Source organism: Anopheles ziemanni, chromosome 3, assembly GCF_943734765.1.
Source record: "Anopheles ziemanni chromosome 3, idAnoZiCoDA_A2_x.2, whole genome shotgun sequence".
NCBI lineage: Eukaryota > Metazoa > Arthropoda > Insecta > Diptera > Culicidae > Anopheles > Anopheles ziemanni.
This window is the reverse complement of record NC_080706.1, coordinates 21,972,074-21,998,637: the sequence shown is the minus strand read 5'-3', so window position 1 is coordinate 21,998,637 and position 26,564 is coordinate 21,972,074. Positions and strand designations below refer to the sequence as shown.

Sequence of the window (26,564 nt, the reverse complement as noted above, 5' to 3'; positions counted from 1 at the left end):
GCCAGACTCGTGAGATGATAACCCGAACCATAAATTTATAAGCAAGAAACCATCCCGTCATGGTTTACGACCCGCACTGACGAAGAATAGCTGGACAGTAAACCCGAAAGGGCCGGCACAAAGGACGGAACGTGAGAGGTTAAAAATGTTTGAAAAGTGGCCGCCTCGATAAAGGGAAGATACGTATCTAAACAGTATCGAATTCCGCATTTTTGGGCGCCACACTCGTCGTCGGTCGTAAAACTCGGGCACTCGCCTACGAACAACGAACTTTTCCTGTAGATGTAGAGATTGCCGGAGCCGGTCGATGAATTTTTGGCATTTATGGTTCTCTTTCTTTTCTTCTCGGTACCTCCAGCTTCCGCTGCACGCGATCAGCGCCCAGCAGCCGCACCAGCAGCAGCCACATTTGCAACAGTCCCGGCCGACCACCAACTTGAACCATGTAAATAACAACCATTATCATAATTATTCGCTCCAAACGCACTACCGGCCTCAACAGCAACAGCAGCAGCAGCAGCAACAGCTACAACAAGGTCAGCATCAACAGCAGCAGCTTCAGCATCATCACTCCTATCCCGCGCCCCGATCGGTCGAGCCGCCATCCCTGCGGCTAAACTACGTGACGGAGCGTATTCTGGCGTCAACATTACCGGCCCGGCGGCTTCAGAATGGTTCCTCGTCGCCGTTCGCCGCTACCGGCAGCGGAGCGGGCCCGGCCGACGAGCACGAGCGCGAACTCATCAATATGCTGGAGCAGAAACATAAGCAGGTAGGATCGCTTGCTCCGCTCCGGGCCGCGGGCTCGATCTTCTAACCGGCCCGTTTGAAGCATAATTCAATTAGATGTGAACTTGCGGATGAGCGGATGTGGTTCTGTTTGAAAGACACTTGACAAGCTGGAACGTAAGCTTCTTAGCGAGTTGCGCAACGTTTAGACAGGGCTCACCGCGGGCCACCGTGCTACCGAGGCTCCCGAGAGTCCTGAGTCGGAAGCGAGAAACGTTAATTTCCATAATTATACCACCCCGCCGGACCGCGCGAGCTTAATAATCACTCAATCAATCGTCGTTGTGCACTAAGACACACACACCTAATCCGATTTCGATGCTGTTTGTTCTCTTCCCCAGAACTACCGGATATTTGATCTGGAGTCGTGCCTCGCCAACATCACCCTGGAGAAGCTGTGCGAGCTGTGCAAATACATCGACTCCTGGCTGGGCAGTGGAAAGGAAAAGATCGTCGTTCTACAGGACAGGTGGGTGGAACGCCGGGGAGGATCGTACCTTTCGAAAAGCACTGGGCAGCCAGAGATGACTGATTCGTCGGCGCAAGTAATCCTACCTTCACGAGCCTCCAACACACCCGGAGGTTGCGTGTGTGTGTGTGTATGGGGATGGGAAAAGCGGTTGCGTGACGTGATGTGAAAGGGTTTTTTCTTTCCACTTTCGGCAGCGGTGGTCCACTTGAGAAAGACCACCACCGAGACCGCGGTGAGAAAGATCTTGCGATAGGGAAAGGTACACCTGTGTGGATGCGGTAGCAGGAGGGGTACGCTCAGAACGGCGCATCGCATACAATGTTTTCTTCACAAATATTCTGACCCTCTGCGGTGGACCTGCTGGGAATGTTGTCCCCTTTGTCTATCTCTCTCTTCCTGTCATCTGTTTTGTACGGTTAATCTCCGGTCCGAAAAAGGTTAAGCATAACAACGCTTAATAATATTTCCAATGTTGAACAAACGATCGACTCCGTAGGTCCAGCCACTGGAATTCATCCCTCAGCAAACCGCTTAAAACACGCCCTTAAACGCAGTAGCCGGTGTAAAGTCCACTGGAAGTATTTAATTCCAATTCCAGGTAGCTTTAAATATCGATTGTGGATGTCTTTCGAGTTACGGTAAAATATGAGGAGATGTGTGAAAGTAATTCGCATGTACATTTACAAAGAAAATCTTCTTATTTAGATAATTATAGATTCGTCTTAAAGAGAATTCGATAGTGCTTTAAAAACAAGTTTTATTTTTATTAATCTCCAAAGATCCAAAATTGGACAAAATTAGGTTGACTTTAAAAGAAAATCAAACTCTTCCCCGTTTCGTTTGCAAACTCTTCAGTGTTCAACAGTTGAACTTGCAAACGGCCCACTTTCCATCAGTATCTGATGAAGTCCGGTCGGGCACCTAGTAAGAACCCGCCATTTGCATGAAATGTCCCGGAGTGTCATGTTTGAATATTTACAACCGATTCATCGCGCCGCACCATGAAGGCATGGTCATGTACTGCCGTGTATTTTTATGCGTGTTTGTATGCAGATGCACCCGATCCCGGTCGGCGCGTTCAATACCGGTGCACTGCGCCCCGGGCCAGCCAGAAAAAAGAAAACGAGGTAAACGTTTAACAAAACCCTCCGTCAAACATGCCGACCAGAAAAGTGCTGCGGCATATTCCGGCTCACGAACTGCTGGCGCCTCATACGTACCGTACCCGTGTTCCGGTTTTGCTGCGGTGTAATAATCAAACGTCCGAATCGGGAAAACGTGCCTGCAGTCGGGAGGACCGAGTGGTCGCATGAGTTCCCTGGCCCATCGCCGTCACCGTGGTCGTCGTCTTCGTCACCGGGATCGTTCGACATTGGTCAATCAACCGGCGCGCGGAATTACACCGAAGCGGCAGTCCGGTGGATGTCCGTTGCGAATTTTCCTCTCCTCCCATTCCTCGTCGGTTGCTGATCGTCGACAAGCACACGTCCGGTGCCGGTGGACAGAATCGGCAGCAATTTGTTGCTACCTTTCTGACGTCCCGCCGAAGATGGCTTAACATATGCAACATGCAAACGATGCGCGGCACCCGGTACTTGCTGTCCGTCGACGCGGGACATGGCAGTACAAAAACAAACGCTCACAAAACAACTGTTGTCGAGAAGAAAAAAAAAAAAACTTTCCCGAGGGCATGACACCGCCTTCTCGCACTCCGGCTTGTCCAGTGCCTTCCTTCGTCTCGGCGCCGACTTAATAAATAATTCATAAGCAGAGATTTTGAGCAATCCGGCGGCAATTTTTACGGTACCAATCAATTTTGCGCTTTGCCAAAAGCGCTATTGAAAGGGAGATAAGAAAGTTTTCGTTTGCAAAACCCCCAGCACAATGCAATGGTGGTAAATGTTGTGGAGAGTGTAACGAGTGTCGGCCGCAGAGCGAAAGCGTAAAACATACATCTTGGCAAACGTTGATGGGGATTTTTTTTATCAGCGATTATTTGGGGAAGATCAGCCCGACCAAAACATTCGCTTGCCCATCCTTCTGGCCGATGGACATGCTGAATATTTTCACGCACGGCTCCGGGTGTGGTTGAAATCCTTTACCGAAGAGCATAGCTTTCGTAGCATAGCAACGATCGAGCGATGAATATGAGCGAAAAGACGAAGAGATGCTAAATAAAAGCAAACACACAACAAACGCGTGAATTATGATTATTAGAAGCTGGTAGACGTTGCATAAGGCTGTAATTTCAAAATGGTTAATTATACCTTTTATTCTGATGCGTTTGATGGAAGCAGTAGTGTTGTTAAAAAAACATCTTGGCAGACAATCAAGTTCCACCTTTCCTTCATAAGTTGTTGTGTCCGAAATATCTTTTAAGCGAGGAAAAAAAAACATCGGGCAAATATTAATTAAATTACTTATGAAGAAACATGCAGAAACAAAACCAAAATATAAAAAACCACGATAAAAGGAAAAAAATCATACAGTCGTAACGATCGAAATGGGGACACAGGAAATAGCACATTACGCCTAACTGGCCAGATGAAAGTGATCTGTAATTTTTGCGCCATTTTCACCCAACACTTTAATTTGCACTCGTTGGAAAACCAGTACCTCCCCGGCAATACCGCATCACATGACACGGCCGCGCTTAATAACACATTGGCAAACGATTACCAAGTTTGGCTGTACTTGTCAGCGGCATGGGCTTGTATGCGGCAAGGCAACTGAAATCGGCACTTATTGCCCATCGAGACGGTTGCCTCATCTGGAACCGATGGTCGTTATCTTCCCGACGGCTTTGCAGATTTCCGTTCACACTTAATCGACGTCTTGAACGGTGCACTTTGTGAAATTTTGTGAGCCAGTTTGCTGATGTATTTTCAATAAATAATAATTATCCTAATGACGAGCTCTCTGTCAGGTAATATTTCATCGTTGAGCAAGCATTATGTTGTACAAAATGCAGGCTATGCTAAAAAACAACCTCCTCAAATCGACGTGTCCAAATGATGGCAAAAACTCCAATCAACTGTAAAGAGTACTTGGCGCGCGTCATAATGAGTTGCAGTTTTTAATAGAAAACCACAGAACAAAAATTCCTTACTCATTGTACGGTATTCTTAAGACTTCCACTTACGGTTCCCTCTTGCTTGATGTCTTCCATTCCAGAGAGGACAAACATCGGCTCGGTGCAGCGATTGCAGCCTACCTGCAGTATCAAAAAATCTGCGGCTCAAACATTCCGCAGGGTGGTGGCGGCCAGCAGAAGAATTCCCTCTCGCCCGGTGGCTCGGATAATGGCCGGAAAACACCCACCTGGCTGGATCTGGACATCTACTCGACGCAAAAATTTCTGGAAACCGTTGCCGGTCCACTGCGCATTCCTTCGCATAAGAGGTAAGAGGCAGCTGGTTGGTAGATCGTTATCCGATTAAACAATGTGCTAATCATGCGTTTTTCCTCCCCGTCTTATCGTCTCTCTTTCCCAGGTACATTCAGTACTTTTCCGGGTTGCTGTCGGGGATGATCAAGATGAATTCAGCCTCACTGTTCCTGAAGGCGATACGGGTCGAATCTCCGCCATGCTTGCACTACCGTGCCATAACCGTCAACAGTGAGTGGCGCAGTTTCATCAAAATCTTCGAGGGCGTCCGGTGCCTCTTCACGTCCGATATTTATGTCATTCCGCTGACCACGCGGCACTTTATATATGAGATTAAATACCCGCTACGGTTGCGCGGCGACATACTGGTGCGCTGCTACCAGATCATACCAAATAACAACAAAGCGAACTACGAGAAGGAACTGATCGCCTCCGTGCAATTTCACACATGTGCCATAACGGAAAAGGAAGTACAATTCAAAAAGGGAGATCTAGACTTGGCGTGCGATGGTAAGGATGACTTTTTCAGATAATCCTAGGAACTGAGGCTTAATCCGTCCGGGTTACTCTGTCCTTCCCCACAGATGAGCGCTTTGCGGCGGAACATAAAATGACGTTCTGTTTCGATACCGTGCCGACCGAGCGACCAATGATCCTGGTTTTTCAAGACCCACTCGTAAGGATAGAGTCACTGGCGGAAAACGGCGATCATCTGGAAACGATTAATGAAGGTAAGTTTATGTTTGATATATTTGCTTTTTTGGCCACTGCACATCGTCAATATTTTAGAGACCGCTAACGAAGGATATTTTAAATATTGACGATCAATCGACCTGCTCTCTCTGATCTTCCATGCAATGCGCCTACAGATAGGCAACACACATAGCTTTAAGATGTAGAATTTGAATTGAGTCTTGGAATATGCTTTAAAGTCAGTTGGTAGACAGTTAACATGTGCATGCATTTAATTTAACACCTTTTTGACACTTATTACTTAAAAAAAAATTATGTAGAATCCGCGTGAATTTGATTTACTTTTCCATGTTCTATTTATGAAAATGGAAAACCGAATACGAATTTTACATATTTCATTAAAGCCTTTTGCACTCAAAGGTATAACTACCTTTAGAGGTGTATAGTAAGAAATATCGACACGTTGGAAACATGCCATGGATTTGTTCCATCTTGTTATCTTTCTTTGTAAAGTAAACAGGTAACTTGTTTTTTCTTGCCATTGCTATTGACTAACTGACCACATCAGCTGACATCAAGATTGAACAATGTCGGGAAGTTATAAACAAAGAGTACATTTATAGCTATCACAAAGCACATAGTGTTTGTCTTTAGAGAACCTAATGATTCATCAAACGTAGTTTATACGTTGTGGTAAGTTCAAGTCCGATAAGTTTTTACCAAGTAAAATAGAAAGTACGTTGTTCGAAAAGAAGAAAACTGCCCACATAGGATCGCTTTTTACCAACGTTTGATTTATTAACGTTTTAAGTTAATGGGTTATTTTTAAACCCGCACCCGCAATGTTTCTCCGCTTAGGGCCAACGTAGGGAGCTATTTCGGTGCTTCCTTCCTCTTCCGAACCTTCTACTTGTTGCTACAGTTGGGCGTAGTGCGGAAGCTGATTCATCAATTCATTTGTAGCAGAACAGCCGCCTGATACGGCAAACAATGAAAACTGTTTTTCGTTTCTTTAAAGTTTGAGTAGTAAATCAATTTTAAACTATTGATTTGCGTAAATGGTTCCACAAGTCTAATAAACAGGACTCATAAAGTCGTATCACAGAGTCAACAGAATAATTTCCGATCCTTTTCCTACAAAAGGACGTCATAAATTTTCACAGATTTCCTCATCGTACGGTTGGTTAAGGAAAACTGTTGTGTCTAGCAGAACAGGAAAGTAGCTTCTTGATAGACTTCGGCATTATTTCGCTCAACTTGACATCATTTCGTTTCCCCTTTGGCGCCATCAGTTTCTGCGTGTCGCATTACGTCAGAGGGGGAGGGATTTTAAACGGATAAAGACCTGTGTCAGAAGCCCTTAACAAGCGGTATCATCTCTCACCATCCTTCCCAATGGTTACCGCACACGTTTGACACGCTTTCCGCATCCCTCTCGCATCCGTTCGCCCCATTTAGAACAACCGTAAAGAGCGTGCCATAGATTACGATCGATTTATTGGAGCGTTAAACAGGCAAAGGTTACCGGTAATGCTCGTGTGGGAAAGGTTAATTTATTGATTGATTGTTTTATGATCGCCCGGAGTAGGTGTGGCGGTGGCCGCGTTGACGGCGATGGCGAAAATGATTGTGTGCTTTCCACGGATGCACAGTGCCAGTATTCACCGTGTGGCCTTGGTCGTGGTGTAACCTTCAGCGGCACGAGTTTATGCGACGAGCTTATGCTTCTTGTTGACGTTTATCTATGTCATCAGCTAAGCGAAGAGCGGATCGATAGAAACAATTGTCGTATTGATTGCTATGGGAGGTATCAAATTATCCCTGATAAATGTTTACCGTACTTGAAACCTTAACGTTCTTACCAGCGCAAATAACTAAAAAATAAAGCAAATGTGTATGGTAAATGATTAATTGAATTTTTTCTAAGTATTACGATTATGTTTTTCATTAAAATGATTGGGTTCATTGGAAAAAAGGCATATAGCCTCCATCAAGAAATTTATGGTAATCTATTGAATTTGAACAGTGGAATTGAAGCGGAAAAAAACAATCGTTATGCTCTAGTTATTTCCGTAACCAATCGATCGACCTCATGGTCATCTTACTCCGCTGATTCAGGTAGTAGATACAGTACAAATCAGTTGTAACTGATTCTAAGACGCAATTAATATTCTTGCATGCGTAATGATGTTGGTAGTCGTCCATTGATTTGTATAATTTAGTGACGGCCATTATCTTAACGTAACTTTTTAAATCCTATTGATGGTCTTTGGTTATGAAATTACCATTTTTTCTTTTAAAATAAATTTTTATTTCCCTCTCGAAAAACATTTCCGAAATTTAGCAAACCAGACCGGAAGTTTTTGATTAAAGTTAGAAAATTGTTTGTTCTATGAGATAAATGGTATTTTTAGAGAATAAGGTTATTTATATTTGTTTGAATGCCGCTAGGTTCTTTTCATCCTTCGCCTCTGTTTACATGGGTTATGTTTTTCCTTTCCTTGTGTTGTTTAAGCTTCCGTAGTTGAATTGTTATCCATTTGTAACTGTAATTAACACAATGATACCGGTCGGTACGGTTAAAATATATTGTTCTTCTCAAAACATTATACATTTCATCTGACTAGTAGAACCATAGCGGGGATTTACGGGTAAATCGGCGGCGGCAACATGTGTTCTCTTAAGGTGCGTCGTGTTCGTTGACGTTGTTGTCGTAACCCTAGCCAATTGGATCATATTTCCTCCCGTTTATTGCGGTTCACAGCGGCGGTTCGACTGCCTTTCACTGTGGTAAAATTGTGACTTTATTGGTTATATTTATATCCAATAATTCAAAAGTGCCATCGTCTTCGTTAGTGGATTTTCATCTTCAATCTCAAAATGTTTGAAACCTGTGACAAACGATTGTGTTTGTCTTATGATTATCTTCTACACCTTTTCTTAATAAATGTTGGCCATTTCGTTGGCCAGTTTTCCCCTATAGTTACTACACGCCAACACAGCCAAACCCGCTCGCAGCATCGCGTAGGATACCACACTCAAGCGTGTGGAAATGTCGGGAAAACTGGTACCCGAACTCTCCCAGTCTGGCGACTAACCACGACGCGATGCGTTTGTTGTACGCAATCCAGACGAATCGTGCGCGTGAAAAATCCACCCCTGTCTGGTGTGGGTACGTCTGCCCGATTCTGCGCTGGCGTGTACCGCAACTTGCTCGAAGACTTCGCGGATGCGGTCTACTCGTCTGCCGGCATGTTTCGGGAGTCGTTCCCGGGTCGTGTTCTGGTGCGGTGCGGTTTTCGATCGTGTTCGAGTGCGTGTCGTTCTAAAGTGTCCCATCTGAGGGAGGCACAATGTGGCTTGTGGTGACGACAACGATGATAGCGAGTGGACGGAATCGTTACCGATCGTGATAAAAAGCGACGTGCCCAGTCTGCGTGTCGCGCTTGCTAAGTTGCCGTACCGCGAGTGCCATTTCCGATGCAAAACTGCACACCTTCGAACCGGTTTCAGCGGCATTCAGTAAAATGTGCGTTAGAGAAACGCCGATTCCGACAGCGTAAATCGATACTCGGCACACACGGGGTTGGACGAGTGAATCATTCCGGGCGATAAGCCGTGGTTTATCAGCGCACCTTCGTTTTGACTCGCCCCAGAACAAGTGACGGATTGTGTTTGTTTGTTGTGGCTGTGCCCGGCCGGGAAAGATAAAAATGCTCCGCTGTAAGTGTGGTATTCTTCGACTATTCTGTTCGTTTTTCTCATTCCACTCTGAAAGATATGATTTCTACGTTGTTCAACCCACCCCCTTGTACACGCCTGATAACTGAACCCGAATGCCTTATCGATCGGTGGGCCAGAAATTGTCAACTCACTTTTTGACGCGACCACCTCAAAGGTCAGTCACTGGCTTGTCTGGGAAGAAAAATGGAAGGAAGTGAAGAAACACGACTTGCCACATTCAACATTTTACGACTATATAGGACACGGTGGGGGACCTATGTCTATGCGTGTGCTATTTTGAGTCGGGTTGAGAGAAATAGTTATGTTGCTTATGATGGGACAACTAGTATCCGTCTCACTTTTACTGCCGACGTGACGTCAAACCACTTGTTTGAGTTCGAGATCGTAATTATGCTGAAACCCCTCCATCTTTCGGTTCGGGATGCTGATAACACCTATTTTGTTGTCACGTAAATTGTTATTCCGATTAGCGTTTGCAGTAAAATGAAATGTAATTTTGTACTCATTTTCACACAAAGTTGAAATGTAATTTGGCAACACCTAAATCTAACCATTACTGTCGATGACTTCATAGGAAATCCGGTGAATTATTCCATCTGCGGCACACTCGTCCATCCGGAGCCGGTTGAGTTCGATGTACGATCGATATTCTATTAATAAAATTATGAACAAACGTTCGTTGTTATTGCCCGAGCTGCGATTTGTTATTGTTGGTCGGTGGCGCGGTGGTTTTTAATTATTGCCGACAAAATTCCATACCCTTTCCTGTGCACATGCTTTCGCACCATGATCGCGATCGAGAGTATACAATTTCAGCTCGCTCGGGGGGAAATGTTTGCTGATCATAAATCAGAGTGGCAAGAAATGGGAGATCGGTGTTGTTCACCACCAACTTGACTGTACACGAAACTATTATTCCGAATGAAGTTTTCAATGGAAGTCCGAATGGAGAAAGTCGACATCCTTCAGATGTTTTATAACATTGCACTGTTTTAAATAACATATTTGAAAGACATATTTTTCTTGTCAAATCATGTTTCCTACGACTTGATCAAGTTGTATCAAAAGAGATTCAAATTTTTTAACCGTGTTAAGGGATCATATTGTTGATTTTAGAAAAAAGGTTGTCTACGAGACCTTGGTGTTTAGTTTATTGACCACTTTACTCGCGGTTTCTCTTTATAGACCAGTGTGCATTTTTTACACAAGATCAGATTTGGTTTGTTGCTCCCTATGATTGCTATACACGCAAGAAAGGGACCGTTGCCTCCATGGATGCTGGGTAAGGGATTCTATTTCGGGAATCGTCTAGCAAAGCGGCCTCTGAGGGGCATGGTCCCACTGGTGGCTGTGTAAATGTCCGAACAGAGCACTGGAAAGGGTGTCTAGGACCAAAGAGCGGACTAGCTGCGACAGCAACCATTGCAAGTCCAGTTACACCCACGCCAAAATGGCGGTTCACGCGCAAACGCGCTGTCGCTCGCGCGTTGTTCATGAGGGGTGTCGCTGTGTCGCCGATATTTGTTCAAGATATGATCCAAGGTGCAGTTTGCACTCGAGTGGCGGGTTCGACCCGGTTTGCTCCGTTTTCTGGTATCAGTTTCGCCTGCGAACGTCTGGCAGTGGCGCAGAATTGACCTGCCGCCTTCAGTCCCTCGACATCGCGGGCTGCGATTTTCCACACGGCTAGCCCACGTGGAATGTCCGCTTCGGGAGACTGCGATTGGCGTACAGGTTTTGCTTCAACGAGCAGCTCGACAAGCCTTCGCCATTTCGGTGCAGGCGATGGTAGGCTGACACCTTCGTTTTTGGAGCGAGAAAGAATTCCTAAAACGGGGTGCTAAAATGTACCACCGAAGAGATTAGCGACAACAGTTCACGTTAGCCCGTGGGCAAGTGCTGCTGCGTTGTGGCGTTACTTCGGTGTTGAAATGTTTTAGAAATGTCACAGCAATTTCAAAATATCAGTGAAGTCCTTTTCCCTTGTTGCCGCATCTTCGCTCTCTGGTTTCTTGAAGAAAAAATTAATACACATTCGCCCCAAACGTCCCTGCGAGACTGTTCCACAAGAATGCACAAATTTTCGATCAACATTTCCTAAATTAAATTTCCCGCCTCTCGCTTTCCGGGCTCGCCTCGAACTCGAACCGTGACCGTGGTTCCTGTGTGTGTGTGCGTCGACGCGAACACCATCTCGCCCTGCGGCCATAATCACGGATGCGCCCCAAAACATCGTTGGTGGGCTTCGAATTAAACGTGTCTCCTTTGGGGCCGGACTTCACCACTCCAACAAACCCCCCCTCCGTGCTCACCTACCACTTCGCATTTCATCACCATCACGTCAAAGGTTGGCCCAAAAAAGGTAAACTGATTAATATATTTATATTGGCCGCTTCGATGCTTAATTACACTGCGCTCGACTGCAGAGCCCGCAGGCCGCCGATGTTCGTCTTTTACAGTGCACCCTAAAATGCATCGGAGTGTTTTGACTGGACTGGTGTGTTTGCCGTTGCGATTTGTCTGTCAATGCCTGGTGTGTGTTCGTTAGCCGGACGATAGCGATACACTTTTGTGGTTCATTAAGGCAGACCGATCGGTGTTTCTTGTGCATATTTAATTATGCTTCGTTGGGTTTGAGATTGACTTTCCTTCTGATTGGAGGGCGTGCGGTTTTGCGAGCGAGTTGTTATCTTGAACGAAGAGTTTTGCTTTTTCTGTCTGTTTCGCTTATCAATTTTCATTTATCTGTCTCATGTTTGCTTCGTTAAACCAAGGCAATAAATCAATCATTTTCCGCCAAAAAGGTGTAATTATTATTATGTTCACGGCAATCATTCAATTGTAGAGTTGCGTTTTTCGTTATTAACAAAAATGGATTCCTTGGAGGGAATGAAATGAACACGGAATCATCAACTGATTCAATACTTCTTTCTTGTGTGTTTTGTGTGTGGATAATTGTAGATTTTTGTTTTGTGTGTGGTGTTTCATTTTTTTACTAACCAACACAGTGTTTCCTATCTCTTCAAAAATACCACCCTGAATGTGCACGTCCGAATTAAATGTGGCATCGTATGCTATCTTGAAACGGATTTTCATATTTATTAATCTCCTTGAAGAACACTTCACTTAAATCAATACATGAGGATCATGTCAAAAGACAAACATTGACCCTTCCATTTGTCACGAGAGCACTGCTTTGTGAGGACAATCATGATCGTACATTAGATTGAAAGTGTGTGTCTGCTTTGATCACTTCAAATAGTAATCGATGATCAAGTAAACCATTTCAATTATGACCACTTTAATCGAACACATATCGTCTCGACGATGAAACCGATCTGACACAGTTACATTTTCTTTACTGACCCATACAATACCATTGAATAAGGGAGTCCAGGTTTTCTCTTTCCCTTGCGACCTTAAACTCCAGAGTGGTGTTTACGGGAAGATAACAGCCCGCTTTGTATTTGCCGCCCCCTGCCCCAAGGACTGCATCCATCGAAATGCATGATCTGCACTTTTAACTTCAATCATTGGCTCGGATGAGAATCGATCGCATCTTCCATGATGCGGAACCCTAATTTGAATATAATACGAGCTGGCGCCGATCATAATCCGTCGCGCTTAGCGATACCATCAACCTGATCGAGACGGTTAAGCTCTTCCCCGAATTTGTAGTTCCACGGGAAATGCCTTACGCTGGGACTAAGGTGAGCTCGCCGAAGGTGCAACAACTACAACGCCAGCCACGCGCTGGTACCGTTTTGCGAGGAAGGCAATCAAGACCGATGTAGTCCAAATTTGGAAGTAAGTTCATTCCGAATCCACGGGGGAGGTCAGACAAATGGGGGGGCTGTGGAAAGAAACCCAAACTGAGCCAGAAGGTCGCCGGGTGTAACAATAATGATGCCTTGTTATGTTGCTTGAGGCTCCGAGGCTCTCGGCAAGTTCGCGAGCTCTCTCTCTCTTGGCCCGCTCTCTTTCCCACTTTGGATCTTCGCTTATAGACAATTTTTCGTGAGGTCCGCGAAGGCCTTCGTCGGGAGGATGTTGTCGCCTGTAGCCAGCGAAGCGTGAGTTAGTGTCCGCTGATTGGTTCGCCGCGCAGGTTCCATCGATTCCGCGAGTCCGTGTAGTTCGATTTGCATATGTAGTAGCTTAGTGGTGTGTGCTTCGCTTTTGCCTGTTGCTGCCAATGTACCAGCCCTTAGTGCGCCTAGTGAACCCTCTGTTTGCCATTCGTTTCACCCCGTTCCTCAGATGAGTCCAACCACACGCAGGGGCCGCTGGATGGATCGCTTTACGCGACGATTCTGAAGAGTCCCAAGTCGCCGACGGCCCCGCCGCACCTCATCTCGCCGCCGGCCGAGTTCAGTAACGGGAAGCCGATCCCGAACGGAGCACCACCGCCGCCAGTTCCGGAGCGGTCGAAGACGCCGAACTCGATCTACCTGAGCCACAACGGTACGCCGCGCACGACGCCCGTGCCGTTCAGCGTCCACCCCGGCCAGCCATCGCCGAGCCCCGGGAACGGGTCGGTTCTGAGCGATTGCGTCAAGGTGACCAGTGTCAGTAGCACCAGTAGCTACAGCACCGCATACCAGAGCGCAAACCAGAGCGGTTCTACTGGGGAGCCTGTAGGAGGAGGAGGTTCTGGGACTCCGGCAGCCGGTGCGGGCAGAAAATCGGCCGATGGGCGCGAATCCGTCCGCAGTCCGCTGACCGTGTCCATGGACTCGGGTATCTCGAGCAGTGGCCCAGTTAACCGTAAGTTGTCCCTCGACGGAACTGTCTGGACGATCGCGAACATCGTCCGCCTCTCAATCACCGCAAGCATCGAAATCCGGCCCCACGGGATACTGATACAGTTTTCTTCTTCTTCTTCTTTCCTTCTCTCTTTCTCCCACTGTGCTCTCGTTCTGTTTTCGGACACTTATTCGCGGACACTCAGGTCGCGCGCAGGGATCCAGCGTTTCACCGTCAAGTTTTCCGAGTCAAGCTAGTCCGCAAGGTAGGTCGATGAACAAAACACATTCCTTCCCGGCTGCTTGCCAAAACTTTCCCACTTTCCCGCCACACCACAGACAAGCACACATACACACACAGCATACCTGTACACACGTTGTTTACCCGTTTGGAGGGCTTTCAGTTGGAGTGTGCCTTCCCGAAGAGGGTTTCGCGTTTTGCCGACGAGTCGCCATAAAAGGGCGTCTGAATGTGGTTATCATCATGCCCGAGGCCCGGCCCCCTCCCCGGTTGCCTTCAGAGAGTGTGGCCGTCCGGTCCAAGCTTCCATTTTCCGGCATTCGGCCACTTCCCCGGACGAAAGAGAGTGGTCCACGGCACAAAGGGAACACTATGAGTTCGCGGTGAAAGACTTTCAGGCACCAGCTCCAACCTGACCAGGATGTACCTATGTGTCTATGTGTGTGTGTGGCTGTGTGTGTAAATGTTCACCTGTACTCTGGATATAGCAGTTTTCAGCTGAACAGAAGTCCCGTTTAGGGCACCCCAACTACTGACGTTGTTGGCAGGTTGTCCTCAGGCGGGGACACTCGTATTCTCACCGGTGCAGTGTGATGATGATCATTCACCCCCCCTTCCATCCCGCGATCGATGATCTTGCACGTTGCCATTTATGCAACCATTCCCCTCTCGACTGCCTTCTCCTCCTCGCCCTTTCCTAGGCGTGAAGGCAAACGATCGATAAGAGAAATCAATCTCAATACTGGCACCCGATGCATCGAGACGTCGGGGAAAGAAGTTAGACCCTTTTCGAGATTAACTGTGCCGATACAGTTTCGACACATACGAGCACAGTTAGGTTGTGCATTGCGCCGCTTCGGCCGATGCTGCCTGTCCTTCACGGGGACAGACCCGTAAGCAGCTCGCGCTTGTCCTTATTTTGTGTACCGTCTTTTGTCACTTTCTCTCCGTGGACCATTTCACTATCGGCCCTCACTCCCTCCCCCTAACTTAGCCTAACGCTCGGTGAAGGTATCGGTTTGGAAAAAGATGTCACCTATTTCCGCATTGATTTTCATCGATTCTTGGAAGCGACGTGTCGAGCTGGTATTTTCGCCGGGATGGAATGGAATGCAATGTGCAGTCGCAAGAGCTCAGTGCGGGTACCGCGGTTGCGGAGCTTTCATTTTTTCTGCGCCATTTTCCTTCCAGTGCTCCTGGAAGTTGCACCACCTTCGTGTTGATTGATAGCAAGCTCGTTTTGCTCGCTTTTGGGTTTCCATTTTTTTTTTTTTTTTGTAAATCTAAATCGGCAAAATATTCGTCAAATATATTTATTCATGTGCCACAACACCGAAAATAGCACCGGGGAGTTAAGATAAAGTGTACCGAGATACAGCTTAAACGTCAATCAATGTATCGATCATGAATTATTAAATGACACGTTTTCCGAGCCGGTAGCGGTTTGTTTGTTTTTCCTTCCACCGTCGCCTGTTTACAATCGTTTTCTCGAAAGGCATTGACGGTTTTTTCTCTCCTCATTTTGCACGGCTTAGGCACGATTAGCCCGCGGTGGGAAAAAATATGCCCTTTCTCCCAACGTGCGGCCCTTTTCGTAGCTGGAGTACGATTTTATCCGCTTTTTGTATGATTCTTGTTAGGTTTTTGCTACGATTGGTTGTTTTTTGTTTTTTTTTTAGACGGCATGTTAGCATGAAAGCACGTTTGAGTGAAATATTAAATGCACATAAGTTGATGCAATACATTCACGAAACATACAGTTTAGGTCAAGTGATTGTATTATTCCTGGAGTAAGTTATGTTTTGAAATGAGCTAATTTTATGTATTTTAAAAGAAAAACCAAATAGCTAGAAAGGGAGTGCATTTCTTCACTGCCCAAAACCGCCTCACTTGCTGCGATTTAAACGCCCATCCTTGCCGTCCTTAAGTCCGCTGAGCCCATGCCCATAAGTTGAGCAGCATGAATTAATTTATCCCGTAGCGCACGCTGCCGGAATGAAGTTTTGACGAGCGAATCGACGGACGCACGCGATAGAGTTTTCTCGCGCATAGTTTCTCACCTTTTTGCTGTTACCCGTTCGAGATCCGGGTGGACGGATGGGAAAACATGATTTTCTATTGCCAAACGGTGGCTTTTCCTGTGCTCCGCGCGCTTCCCCGGCTCGACCGTTTCGGGGCTCATCGATTATGTGAACTGTTGTCGACGATGTTTTTCGTCCCGTTTCTGCCAACCGTAGTTGCACATATTTGGAATAATTTCACGATTTTTAATTACATGTATCGGTGCAGCGTTGTTGTGGCCAAAGGCTCGATCGGCGCAAGTGACGATCCCGAAGAGGGTGGGTGTCCACTTAGGTGTAAATGGGAGCCACCAGCGCCGCCGGCCAGACTTTTCCATTTTTTGCCCATTTTCGGCTGGCCCGTCGACGACGGCTCCGATGATTCGAACCGAGCCCCGAGTTCGCAACGGGTTTCGACTGTTTTGGGGCGACGGGCCCGTCTCCCTGTGGAGAGTCCCCCGTGGCAGCGTCCTAATGTGACCGCACTTTTTCGTACTTTCCCGGTCGGTGGCGCGAAAGGCGCTCCCCCAACCGTAATATGGTTGCTGACAAGCGGGAGGCGATGATTTTGCCATTTTCATTCCATGGGTTTAAGCCCTCGCTGCAAAGGGCATTTTGGTGAGGACTTGTTTCGTAACATTCATGTGCGGTCACCGCGTGCAGGATTTGCGGACCACGGTGGTCACACTTGTGGCGGAAAAAGGTATCGATGATTTCGATCGCACGCTGCTCGGAAAAGAGGGGTGTAAGAAATGTCTCACCACGGTGTGTCCCACGATGTGTTGAGGCAGGCGCGGAAAAAAAAACAACACGACCCGGAGCAATGCAACCGTTTTTCACCCGCTTCGCTCTAGTGTACCCTTGCTTCCAATTAATCTGTCAACTTCAATTTAAATAGCTCGTGAACGAATCTTTATACCGAGCGTCCAGATCCCGTTGAAAAAGTTGATCTCGAATGGCATACAAAAATTGCGCGACAGTTTGTGGTAACTCATTAGTTTGATCCTTCAATTGACTTTCATTCCCACCGTGGCAGCTTTTTAAGATTAGCTCTTTTTTTAAATAATTTAAATAATTTTCCAAACACTAAACATACTGTTTGTTACATAAATGGATGAAGTTATCATTTGATCTTCAAAACAACGGAACTAAGCGAAGAAGCCTTGGAATTTGATAGTAGAGTTTTTTGCTCTTCGAACGTGAAAACGTCCCCATCGATTTATGTAGCAGAGTCTGCAGGGGAACTCAGTGGAAAATACTCGATTGATGTTATTTCTTTCATCTGTCGAGGTTGCAATAACATTGGGATATTTATCGTGTGCCAAAAGATGATCCTTAAGTTTGAGGCAAAACACTCACGCACCGGCCCCGGAGCCAAGAGAGGGTTGCGAAAGCGAATTTTACGTCCCCCCCCCCCCCCCCCCCCCCCAACCACCATGTTCCGGCGTGTCTCGCAAACCAACTCATGCTGTTTATTTTCGTTACGTCAATTTTCCAGATGATCGTCATCGAGAGCTGGATGATCTGCTGTCCGATATGATGCTCACCGTGCAGGGCATACCGGACGTCGGCGGCCACAAGGCAGACCAAACAAACCAGCGCCAGCCGCCACCGTCGCAGCCGCAGCAGCCGCCGCAGCAGCTCCACCAGAACCCGAACGACCACTTCGTCAACACGAACACCGACACGATCAAGCGCTCGCACTCGGCGCAGCATCCGCTGGGGCCGCGGCTCGACGACGGCCGCTCGCGGACCCCGCTAACGGTGAGCGACCTGGCGGCGGCCGCCAAGGAGCGCGAGCTGCTGCTGTACGAGACGTCCAGCACGACGACGACGCTCACGCCGCCGCCGAGCGAGAGCGGCCGCGAGACGCCCCTGCTGAGCGCCTACGGGACGATGCGCGACCGCGAGCTTCAAAATATAAATAACAATAACCTGACGCCGGCCGAGCGCGAGCTGCTGCTGAACATGCAGCGCCACCATCAGCAGCAGTCGCTAGCGTACCCTCGGCCAGCGCGGTCCACCACCGGAGCATCGGAGCGCTTCACCTCGGACGACGACGACGACCACCTACTGCTGCTCGGAAGCGGTGGAGGAGGAGGCGGAGGCAACGGAGGCGGCAGCAGCCAGATACCGTACCACGCCCGCGAGGACTCGCGCCCCTTCACGTACGGCAACATCCCGCCCACCGGCACGCCCCAGCAGCCGCCGGCCGGGACGATGATCAAGATGCAGTCGGGCCTGTCGAGCCCGTCGATGGTGCGGAAGGCGCTCGGTACGCCGACCGCCACCCGCAAGACCCTGCCGCGCAACGACTTCGAGGAGATGTTGCGCGAGCGGCGCGAGAAGGTGCTGAGCGAGAAGTACACCATCGGCGACCAGTCGCCCGGCCCGACCGTGGCCAGCGACACCATCAACAACAACGCGCACGGTGACGGCGGCCACTGGACGACCTATCAGCGCACGGTGCAGACGGGGTCCCACGGGGGGCAACCGAACGGGGCATCCGCCGCCTACCACGAGCCGCTCAAGCGCTCCAACACCATGGACGGCAGCTTCGGACGCCAGTTTTCCAGTGAAGGGTAAGTCTCACCATCCCAAAACCGACCGCGGATTATCCTGGCGCCAAAGTGAACCGAGTGAAGCCGGTGGCTCCTAAAATTAAATCAGGTGATCGGTCGAGACCTTCACGACGGATAAGAACTCCTCAGCCGTCCCTTATCATGGGAGCGTGTCCGTTTACATTACACCTCCCCCATCGGGGGTGCTGGGTGAGGATGCAGTGTGTGACAGTAAACAGTGACTTTGGTGGGATTTGTTTCACCCGTGGTGTGTGTGGTGTGTACATTAATTTATGTGAAACGAACGCCCCAAAAAGTTGGCAACCTTCACCTCAAGCGGGACGCGGACCGGGACTGGTGCATGGCCTCCCAACAACGCACGGCAGTGCCGTCGTCATTACGCCTGGGCCGAATGAGTGTGTGATGATGTCGTCTCAGCCAGAGCCGTTTCCGTTCGGTTCCGTTTCGCAAACAACGCCCCGTCAATATCCCCCGGAATGTAAATATCCGTCGCGGGACGGCTTTGGACATGATTCGCACCTTTGCGTCCTCCGAAAAAGAAGGAATTGGAAGTGTCCGACGATGGTAAATGGATGAGTAATGGAGAGTGTGTTTCCATTGGAACAGGTGCGACTTGCGTGGAGCGGAAATGCCAATGTGCCGGATCGGGTTCCGAGGGTGAAGACACGCTTTTTGGCGTCCTTGGCCGAACGGTGAACTCCCCATGTTTCTTTTCTCTTTCCCTTCGGCTACGGTGATCTACGACGGTGCCGCTTCTCAAACCCGCTGTTGGAGTGAAGTCCTTCGGAAAAACTATCGCCTTCTGGTACGGTCCAAAAATATCTTCTTTCCTCCTTCCAAACGGACGCCACACTAGTGGACCGTGACCCCCCCGGACCCGGGCCCGGCATTGAGATATTTACGACCGATAAGTGTGCGTGTGTGTGTGTGTGTGTTTCTGTTTTTAAGTTAGTGACCATGTCTGAACGATCCTGGCTAGCTGTCCACCCAGAGATTGACCAGAGTTTCACTTTCAACTTGCGTCGGTAGATCAGCAGGAGGGCGCACTTTCGAGCTTCCTCTTCCTCCTCACACACATAAACACACACTCGGTCCAATTCCCCCTACCAAATGGAGAGGAGCATGCCCGTCGGGGGTCTAGGTTACCGTAAAGTTACGTCAAAAACGGACCGTCGGGAGGATAAGCAAGAATATACTTTGGAATATGTAAAACTTTTCTTTTTTGTAATTTCGCATCCGTCCGCCCCGCAAGCGCTTACTGGTTGGGTGAACTATTTACGATCCTATCGTGCACTCCCCCAATCACCACCTTCCTCCCTCAGGTCCTGCGGCATCGTGGGGTGGAAAACTGAATTTATAAATAACCGAAACGGCATGAGTTGCGCTAGTTTCGCTTTTCCCTTTTAGTTTCAGTTTGTTGATCGTGTGTGATTACCCTTGTGTTTTTGTTTCACCCCTTTCAATCTTCCACTTTCCACTACAAAATTCAAGGTTAACGTAAGAAACCCCTCCCACTCGTTGGCAGCATCCCCAAACGGTCCGCCCTCCACCTCGCGTGTCTTGGTGAAGAACAAACAAGGTTCTGGTAGGTAGGTGGAGGTGGATGTGGCCACGGAGCGTTCTGGTTGTTGGTGGACCTTGTGTGTGGGAGCTGCGCGCTTAAGTTAAGTAAAGGGCAAACCGAAGCGGCGCAAGTGGGTGGACGTTGGCCAACGGCTGCAACCCCCAAGGTACGGAAGGGTGGTTTCACTCTTTCTGCTCTTCTTGTTATTGGCCATTTATCAAAACACGTGCCCTGGCGTGGTGCTTTCACTACGTTGCCTTTGAAGGGGTTTTTATTAATTTCGGGTCCTCCCATGGTAGCGCTTGATCTTGACTATATTTTATGTGTTTATCCACTGATTCAGTTCTGTAATTTAAAGAAACAAAAATATCACCAAATTTCCTCCCGAATGACGAATGAAGGGTGACAAAGAGAAGGCTAAATTTGGGTAAACTACGGGCTTTGGTTTCTTAACTTCGTTATCTTACGTGAGATAATGGTACGCTGCCGAGTGTGTGGGCAGCGTGCTGTCGTCAAAGGTGAATGTAACCATGCGTTATCGCGCTAAGTAGTCGCCCTGGCCGGTGTACGTTCCGTGCAGTAACCAACACTCGCCGGCGGCATTTAAGACACCGCTGCGCTGTTGACGACCCTCCAGGGACCCGCGACGCCCTCCATGACATCATACGGTTTGAGCAGATTTTTGCCATTTTCGCCAACCCCCTCTCGGTGCGCGCCCACTCGCGCATTCAGCCAACAACAACAACAACGACGGCAAAGATATTTGTCGCCTTGCGAACAGGCGGCGAAGGCAGGCGACACGCGAGAGAACCACGGACGGTTTTGTCGAAATCGGTTCATCAGCGCAAGAAAAGACCGGACGCTGGGATTGAGCCCACCGTTGAGCCACCAATTCTGCGGCACCGAAGTTGAACGAACTTGTCTCACTTTGCCGCGTCCTGAAGCGCAGTTCGTTTTGTCCTGCGTTTTTATATTTCATTTTGTACCTCCTTACTTTTTTTACTGCACGCCCGGCAGCTAAGAAAGAGATTGCTTTCGTGATTCCGCCGCAAGAGGAACCCGCGGCCAACGGGTATTTGCATTTTCGCCAACTTCTGCCTTTCGGAGCCCCGGGAGCCGAACAAAGGCGGCATCCTCCAAAAAAAGCAATGCATTTTGAGTGCATTTATGACACCGGGGGGTGGAGGCAAGTTCGAGTTTTGTGTACATTCCACCCGCTCCCAGTGCCCAGGGGGAAACAGGTTTTTCTTGTTCAGCCTAATTAGATGGGCAAGTGGTGTGCAAACGAAGAAAAAAAAACGCTATAAATATACAAATACAATGTCGATTTTGGTCCTCGCTTCAGTGCTGCCGGAAATGGAGTCAACGGAATAAGCTTTCGTGATCCCTAAAGCTTGCGCCGCAAATCCCACGCGGAACGCGCAACTCCGTCAAACCGTCCGCATAGCCTCACCTTGGCATTGCCACGTCGACGACACGCTGCGCAAACTCTGGGCCGTGGAATTCATTCATAAAAATTCTAAATAAGTCCATCGATAATTCTTCGTTCGTAGCGAACGCCCCCGAGCCAAAAGGCGAATTTATATGCACCATCGACGCCTCGCCACGCGCTGTTGGCGATTTCGGAAGCTGCGACGTTTGCGGGCCGGCTAGAAGGCACACACATATGTATGTTAGAACAGCTGCAAGACGAGACAAGCAGCTCCCGAGCATCCTGTACACTCTCGCCAGCGATCGCTAGGGGGCACACAACTATAAAACATCATCAGCTAAATTGAAAAACGATCTCCGTCGTCCAACCGGCATCGTTTAATGGAAGGCGTACCATTAGTCGGCCGGAACGCGCCGTCCGATCGGATCGGAAGTTGTTTAACAGGTCGTGCGGAGCCGCGCAATGAGTGGGCCGCTTCTCGCGTTGACACACAAGACGCCCCCACGCGCCCGTTCGTCCCACTGGAGATGGACACTGGACACAGTTTGCAGGAACCGACCGTGAGGGGTTTTCGGACTTTGGCGAAAAACATGATGTCTTGAAGAAGGTTTACGAAGAACCAACAGTTCACCGTCGGGTTTCGGGAACGAAGACACGTTGGCTTTTTGGCTCGGTTACGGTTGGTTTACGGCTTTTAAGGCGCCATCATCATTAACACCAGCCGAAAAGAATTATGGGTCGAAATTTGAATATTTATTACACTTCCCTCGAGTAACGCACGGTGTTAGGTGTTGGTTATTTTATTATTATTATTTTCTCGGCTTTGGTAGCATCTTTTTATTTACTTTTGCCTTTTTGCCAAAAATATATTTCGGTCCATTACATCAATATTTTCGTTGTGTATGAAATATTTTTGGCGTTATCAATAAAGCCCTAAGCTCTGCATTAACTCTTTTACCCATACCGCGTGAAGGTCAAACCTTATCTAGCGAAGATACATAAGGTTTCCGTCTTCCTGTGCATCTTAATCTTGGGCTTAGCACGTCATCCACATGTGCATTTATTTACACTTTTTGTTTGATGTGTTACGACTAGTGTTGTGCGTCATGAATCTTTCGGCGAGATGCATTCATATGAATCATTCACCTAAGATTCATTCAATTTGATTCATGAATCTTGTGGGTTTCAAACGTAGATGAATCTTACGAAAACTTAAAGAATCGTAATAACTGTTTCATGAATCTTGCGCGAATCTTCATGATTCTTTTATTGGCATGGATCAAGCGACTAAAAAACAAAGGGGTCGCTTCATCCATTTTTGGTGTTTAGTTTTCTGTTCTTTTAACATTGCTGAATATTTTACTAAAAGATTCATGAGTCTCTAAAACGATGCAAAGAATTATTCAGATTCATGAATCTGAATCGAAATTACACAACTCTAGTTACGACCAGTTTTTTTCCCAGAAAAATTAGAAACCAAACAATTTTGTTTGCCTCTTTTGAAGCTGTTTCGCTCGTGTAAATGTTGCGAACGGTAATTTGTAAAGATATTTACATGAAGGGGTTTGCTGGCAATACTCATCTTGCACAAGGGTAATTTATAGCTACAATAATTTCCGTAACACGCACTCCTCGTTCAATCGGCAACAATAATAAACCGACGGAACCAAACGCAGGATATGAAATGCAACACTTGGTGCACTTTGTAGACAGCGAGTGCTTTTGTTCGCGAATCTTGGAAGCCATCGATTGCATCATGCGCACCAGCAAAATAACCGTGAACCGACGAAATATTTACGACCAACTGCAACACTGCGTCCCCTTCAGCTTGACCCCCCAGCCTCGAGAGGATTCCACAGCATAAACAACAATTTCACGATCGACGTTTGGCTTGGGGAAGGAAATTGTTTATCTTTCAACCAGAGGGTCTCGTGAGGCGTGGAGTTCCAATGCTAAGCAGAACGTCAAATATGTACGGGAGCAAACGGGAGCCCGTGAGTTCATTATCAGTTCACGGCCCTCCCGCTGGACCGCCACTGATCCCCTCGGCTCGGATGGAATTGTTTTCTATTTCACGGATCACGGACTTTGTCACGTCGTGACACCTTGATCGCTCGAGGAAAGAACCTTAGAATCGTGTTCGTCGCCATCGGACGCCAATTGGCGTGTGTCTGTACGGCGGTCTCCCAGAAATGGAGCGCTTCCGGAGGCCACGGGTGTCGCCGGTTCGTGCGCCGATTGGCCTAGAAGCGACGATCTAGAAACCGTGTACCCTTGGGTTTGCCCAAAAATGGATTTTCGGATATTAATTCGATCTCGGCTCAAACGCCAAAGGGTGCGCAAAGGGGCAGCTGCCATCAGTTTGGCGTTCGGTTTTACTTCGCCAACTCGTGTCAAGAACACACGGGGCTGTCGGCGGGGTACCAACTCCTTTGTTTATGGGCATCGTCGTATCGCTCGCGTTGGCAAACAGCTAGAATAAAGATGATCGTGGATCGGTTTCCCCGGAGTTTGCGGAGTTGCGGCGAAGCGGCATCATTTGTGTTCCGCACAACCGCAAACGTGGTTCCGCCGCTCACGTGAGTCGAAGCTTGGTAGCATTATATCACGCCTTATGGAGCTTCGCTTCGAGAGTCTCTTGGCAACTCACTCGATCGATCCATCCCCACCGACGTGCGGATCGTGGAAGGGAGCGCTCGCGTGGTCGATCCGAGCGAAGGAACCGGAGGCGGTGGCGACATACTTGATTCGTTTACCTTCTGCGTCGCACACCCTCCTCACCACCTTCGTTGCTCGGTGACGGCACACACAAACACAGACACTCGTTCACGCAATCGCCGGAGTGCCACCATCTGTCTACAAACGGTACTCCAGGGCCCAAACGGAACGGCCTGGACCCGGCTGGAGTGAGTCCATCGGTGGGTTCGGGGATAAATGCTGCCCCGGTATCATCGCTGGTGGCCAACGCCATCCAGAACTGCCCCAAATGAGCCTCATTTCCGTCCCCTAGATCTCGATCTCGGACAGCGGAGTTACTGGTCACATTCGGCGATTGAATGGTGACACGCACGGGTGTGGGGCTTGGCATTGAGAATCGTGAGGTTTTAACCTGCTGTTCAACCTCCCGCTGTCGCTGGCAGCAGCCAATCTGTTCCAACGAAACTGGTATTTACGCCCGAGCCCGAAGGTCTTCACGCGGAAGGAACGGGTATGCGATCCGGGATGACGAGGATGACATTCGCAGGGATCGTTTACCCCCAGTTTTTTGCGTGGGATAGTTTTATTGGTACAGTTTGGACCGAAACGGATCGGACCTAGGTGGTTGGGTAAGCGACCGGGTCATGCGGACAAAGTGAGTTACATCCAGTATCGAGATCGAGACGCAAGTAAATTAGCTCATAAACGATGCTCTGAATATTCATTGATCGAAGCGGGAATACCACTTGCCGAGTAACTTGAGCAGACGTCATCTGCGATAGGTTTGTGGGAAATGATCCAATTGGATCCATAAGGAACCAGCTTGCAAAATTACCTAGAAGTCAATTCTATTTTATTGTAATTGCAAACTGCATCCATCCACATCCCAACCTTCTGACCGATCGACTGTTGCGCCTATTCCCACCGTGCGCGCTCGCGTTGCAAATGAAATGCAGCTGACATACATTTATGGCAAAAAGTAATAACGTTCATCGGGAGTGGGAAATTAAGCAGATCATTGCAATCGCTCATGCTTCATCGAATCGCTTTTCTGCATCGTTAGCAAAGTTGCGTTTTCCTCAAGATATCTCGATCGTTTACCGAACACCGGTCGAGCAACATCTGGTCACCGAACCGAGGATCACCCGGGGGCCCTTTACCCGCCCCGCCGTCTTCGGTGTCATGTCAAAAGGACCACCGGGCGGCACTATTATGGCCTACTATTTAAGGCAGGCCCGATCCGATTCGAGGTGAATATGTGGTGCTTAATGTTTATGTCTACTTAATTATAGAAAAATATCACCTCATCTTCGCTGGCGCCCCCCACGAAACGTCAGGGACTGTGTGGATTTGTGTGTGCGTGTGTATCTCTTGCTCTGAGTGCTCGGTGTTTCTGTTTTTCCTTGACCTTCGCTCGAAACGTAGTGCGAAACGGAAAGGACGGACACTTCATCTCAGCTTCCACCGGTAAAAACCCTTTTTGCGCACTTGCCGCTTCCGGTCATTGGACGGGCGTATCCTTGGAGCCGTACAGTGCGCCACTTGCCTTGATTAGATTACGACGACGGCCACGACGTGAGGTGACTCGATGGACTGGTTTGCGCGCGCGCAGCATCATTCCGGTTAACCTCCAGACCGCGTGTTGCCAAATTAGGAAAAACCTCTTGAAACAATGATCGACACACACACACACAAGACAAGAGTCATCGGCGGTGTTCACCTTCCGAAGTGAAGCAGGAAGTGATGCACAACCTGATGCCGATGCGTAAGTCCACTTTACACATCGATTCAGACGTGCGTCTTCAGAAGACTATGGTTAACGAAAAATTCGTTAAGCTCGTAAACTTCAACAAAAGGATCGGGCTGGTTCTCCGATCTTCCGAACCTGTCGGCCCTTGATATTTGGGCGGTTAACGGCGCGATAAAGATGGGAAAGATGGAGTCATCGGCGGAGCGGTAAAAAAGTTCTTCAAACTGAATCAAGATAATGCGCACGGTTGGCTGCGCTTCGGTGTGTACCACTCCGCAGATAAGCTGGTGTGTTTTTTGAAGAAGCCGCCAGTCGCGCCTCTTGATGCTTCGGTTTGGCTTTCCGACGCAACGATGTCATAATTATAGGGAAGAGAAAAATTGCTGATCGGGTCGCCGGGAAAAGAA

General features: G+C 48.3%; 1 protein-coding gene across 1 annotated transcript in view; it reads left to right on the top strand.

The window, feature by feature from the left end:
• LOC131287273 (tensin-1) overlaps positions 1–26,564 on the top strand; it is a 111,832-nt gene that overhangs the window by 74,028 nt on the left and 11,240 nt on the right. Inside the window, exons 4-12 of the mRNA XM_058316308.1 lie at positions 359–772; positions 1,131–1,258; positions 4,436–4,663; positions 4,756–5,159; positions 5,234–5,380; positions 11,434–11,448; positions 13,347–13,853; positions 14,038–14,097; positions 17,631–18,714. Of these exons, the coding sequence (XP_058172291.1) occupies positions 359–772; positions 1,131–1,258; positions 4,436–4,663; positions 4,756–5,159; positions 5,234–5,380; positions 11,434–11,448; positions 13,347–13,853; positions 14,038–14,097; positions 17,631–18,714 (2,987 nt within the window). The remainder of the gene's footprint in view (positions 1–358; positions 773–1,130; positions 1,259–4,435; positions 4,664–4,755; positions 5,160–5,233; positions 5,381–11,433; positions 11,449–13,346; positions 13,854–14,037; positions 14,098–17,630; positions 18,715–26,564) is intronic.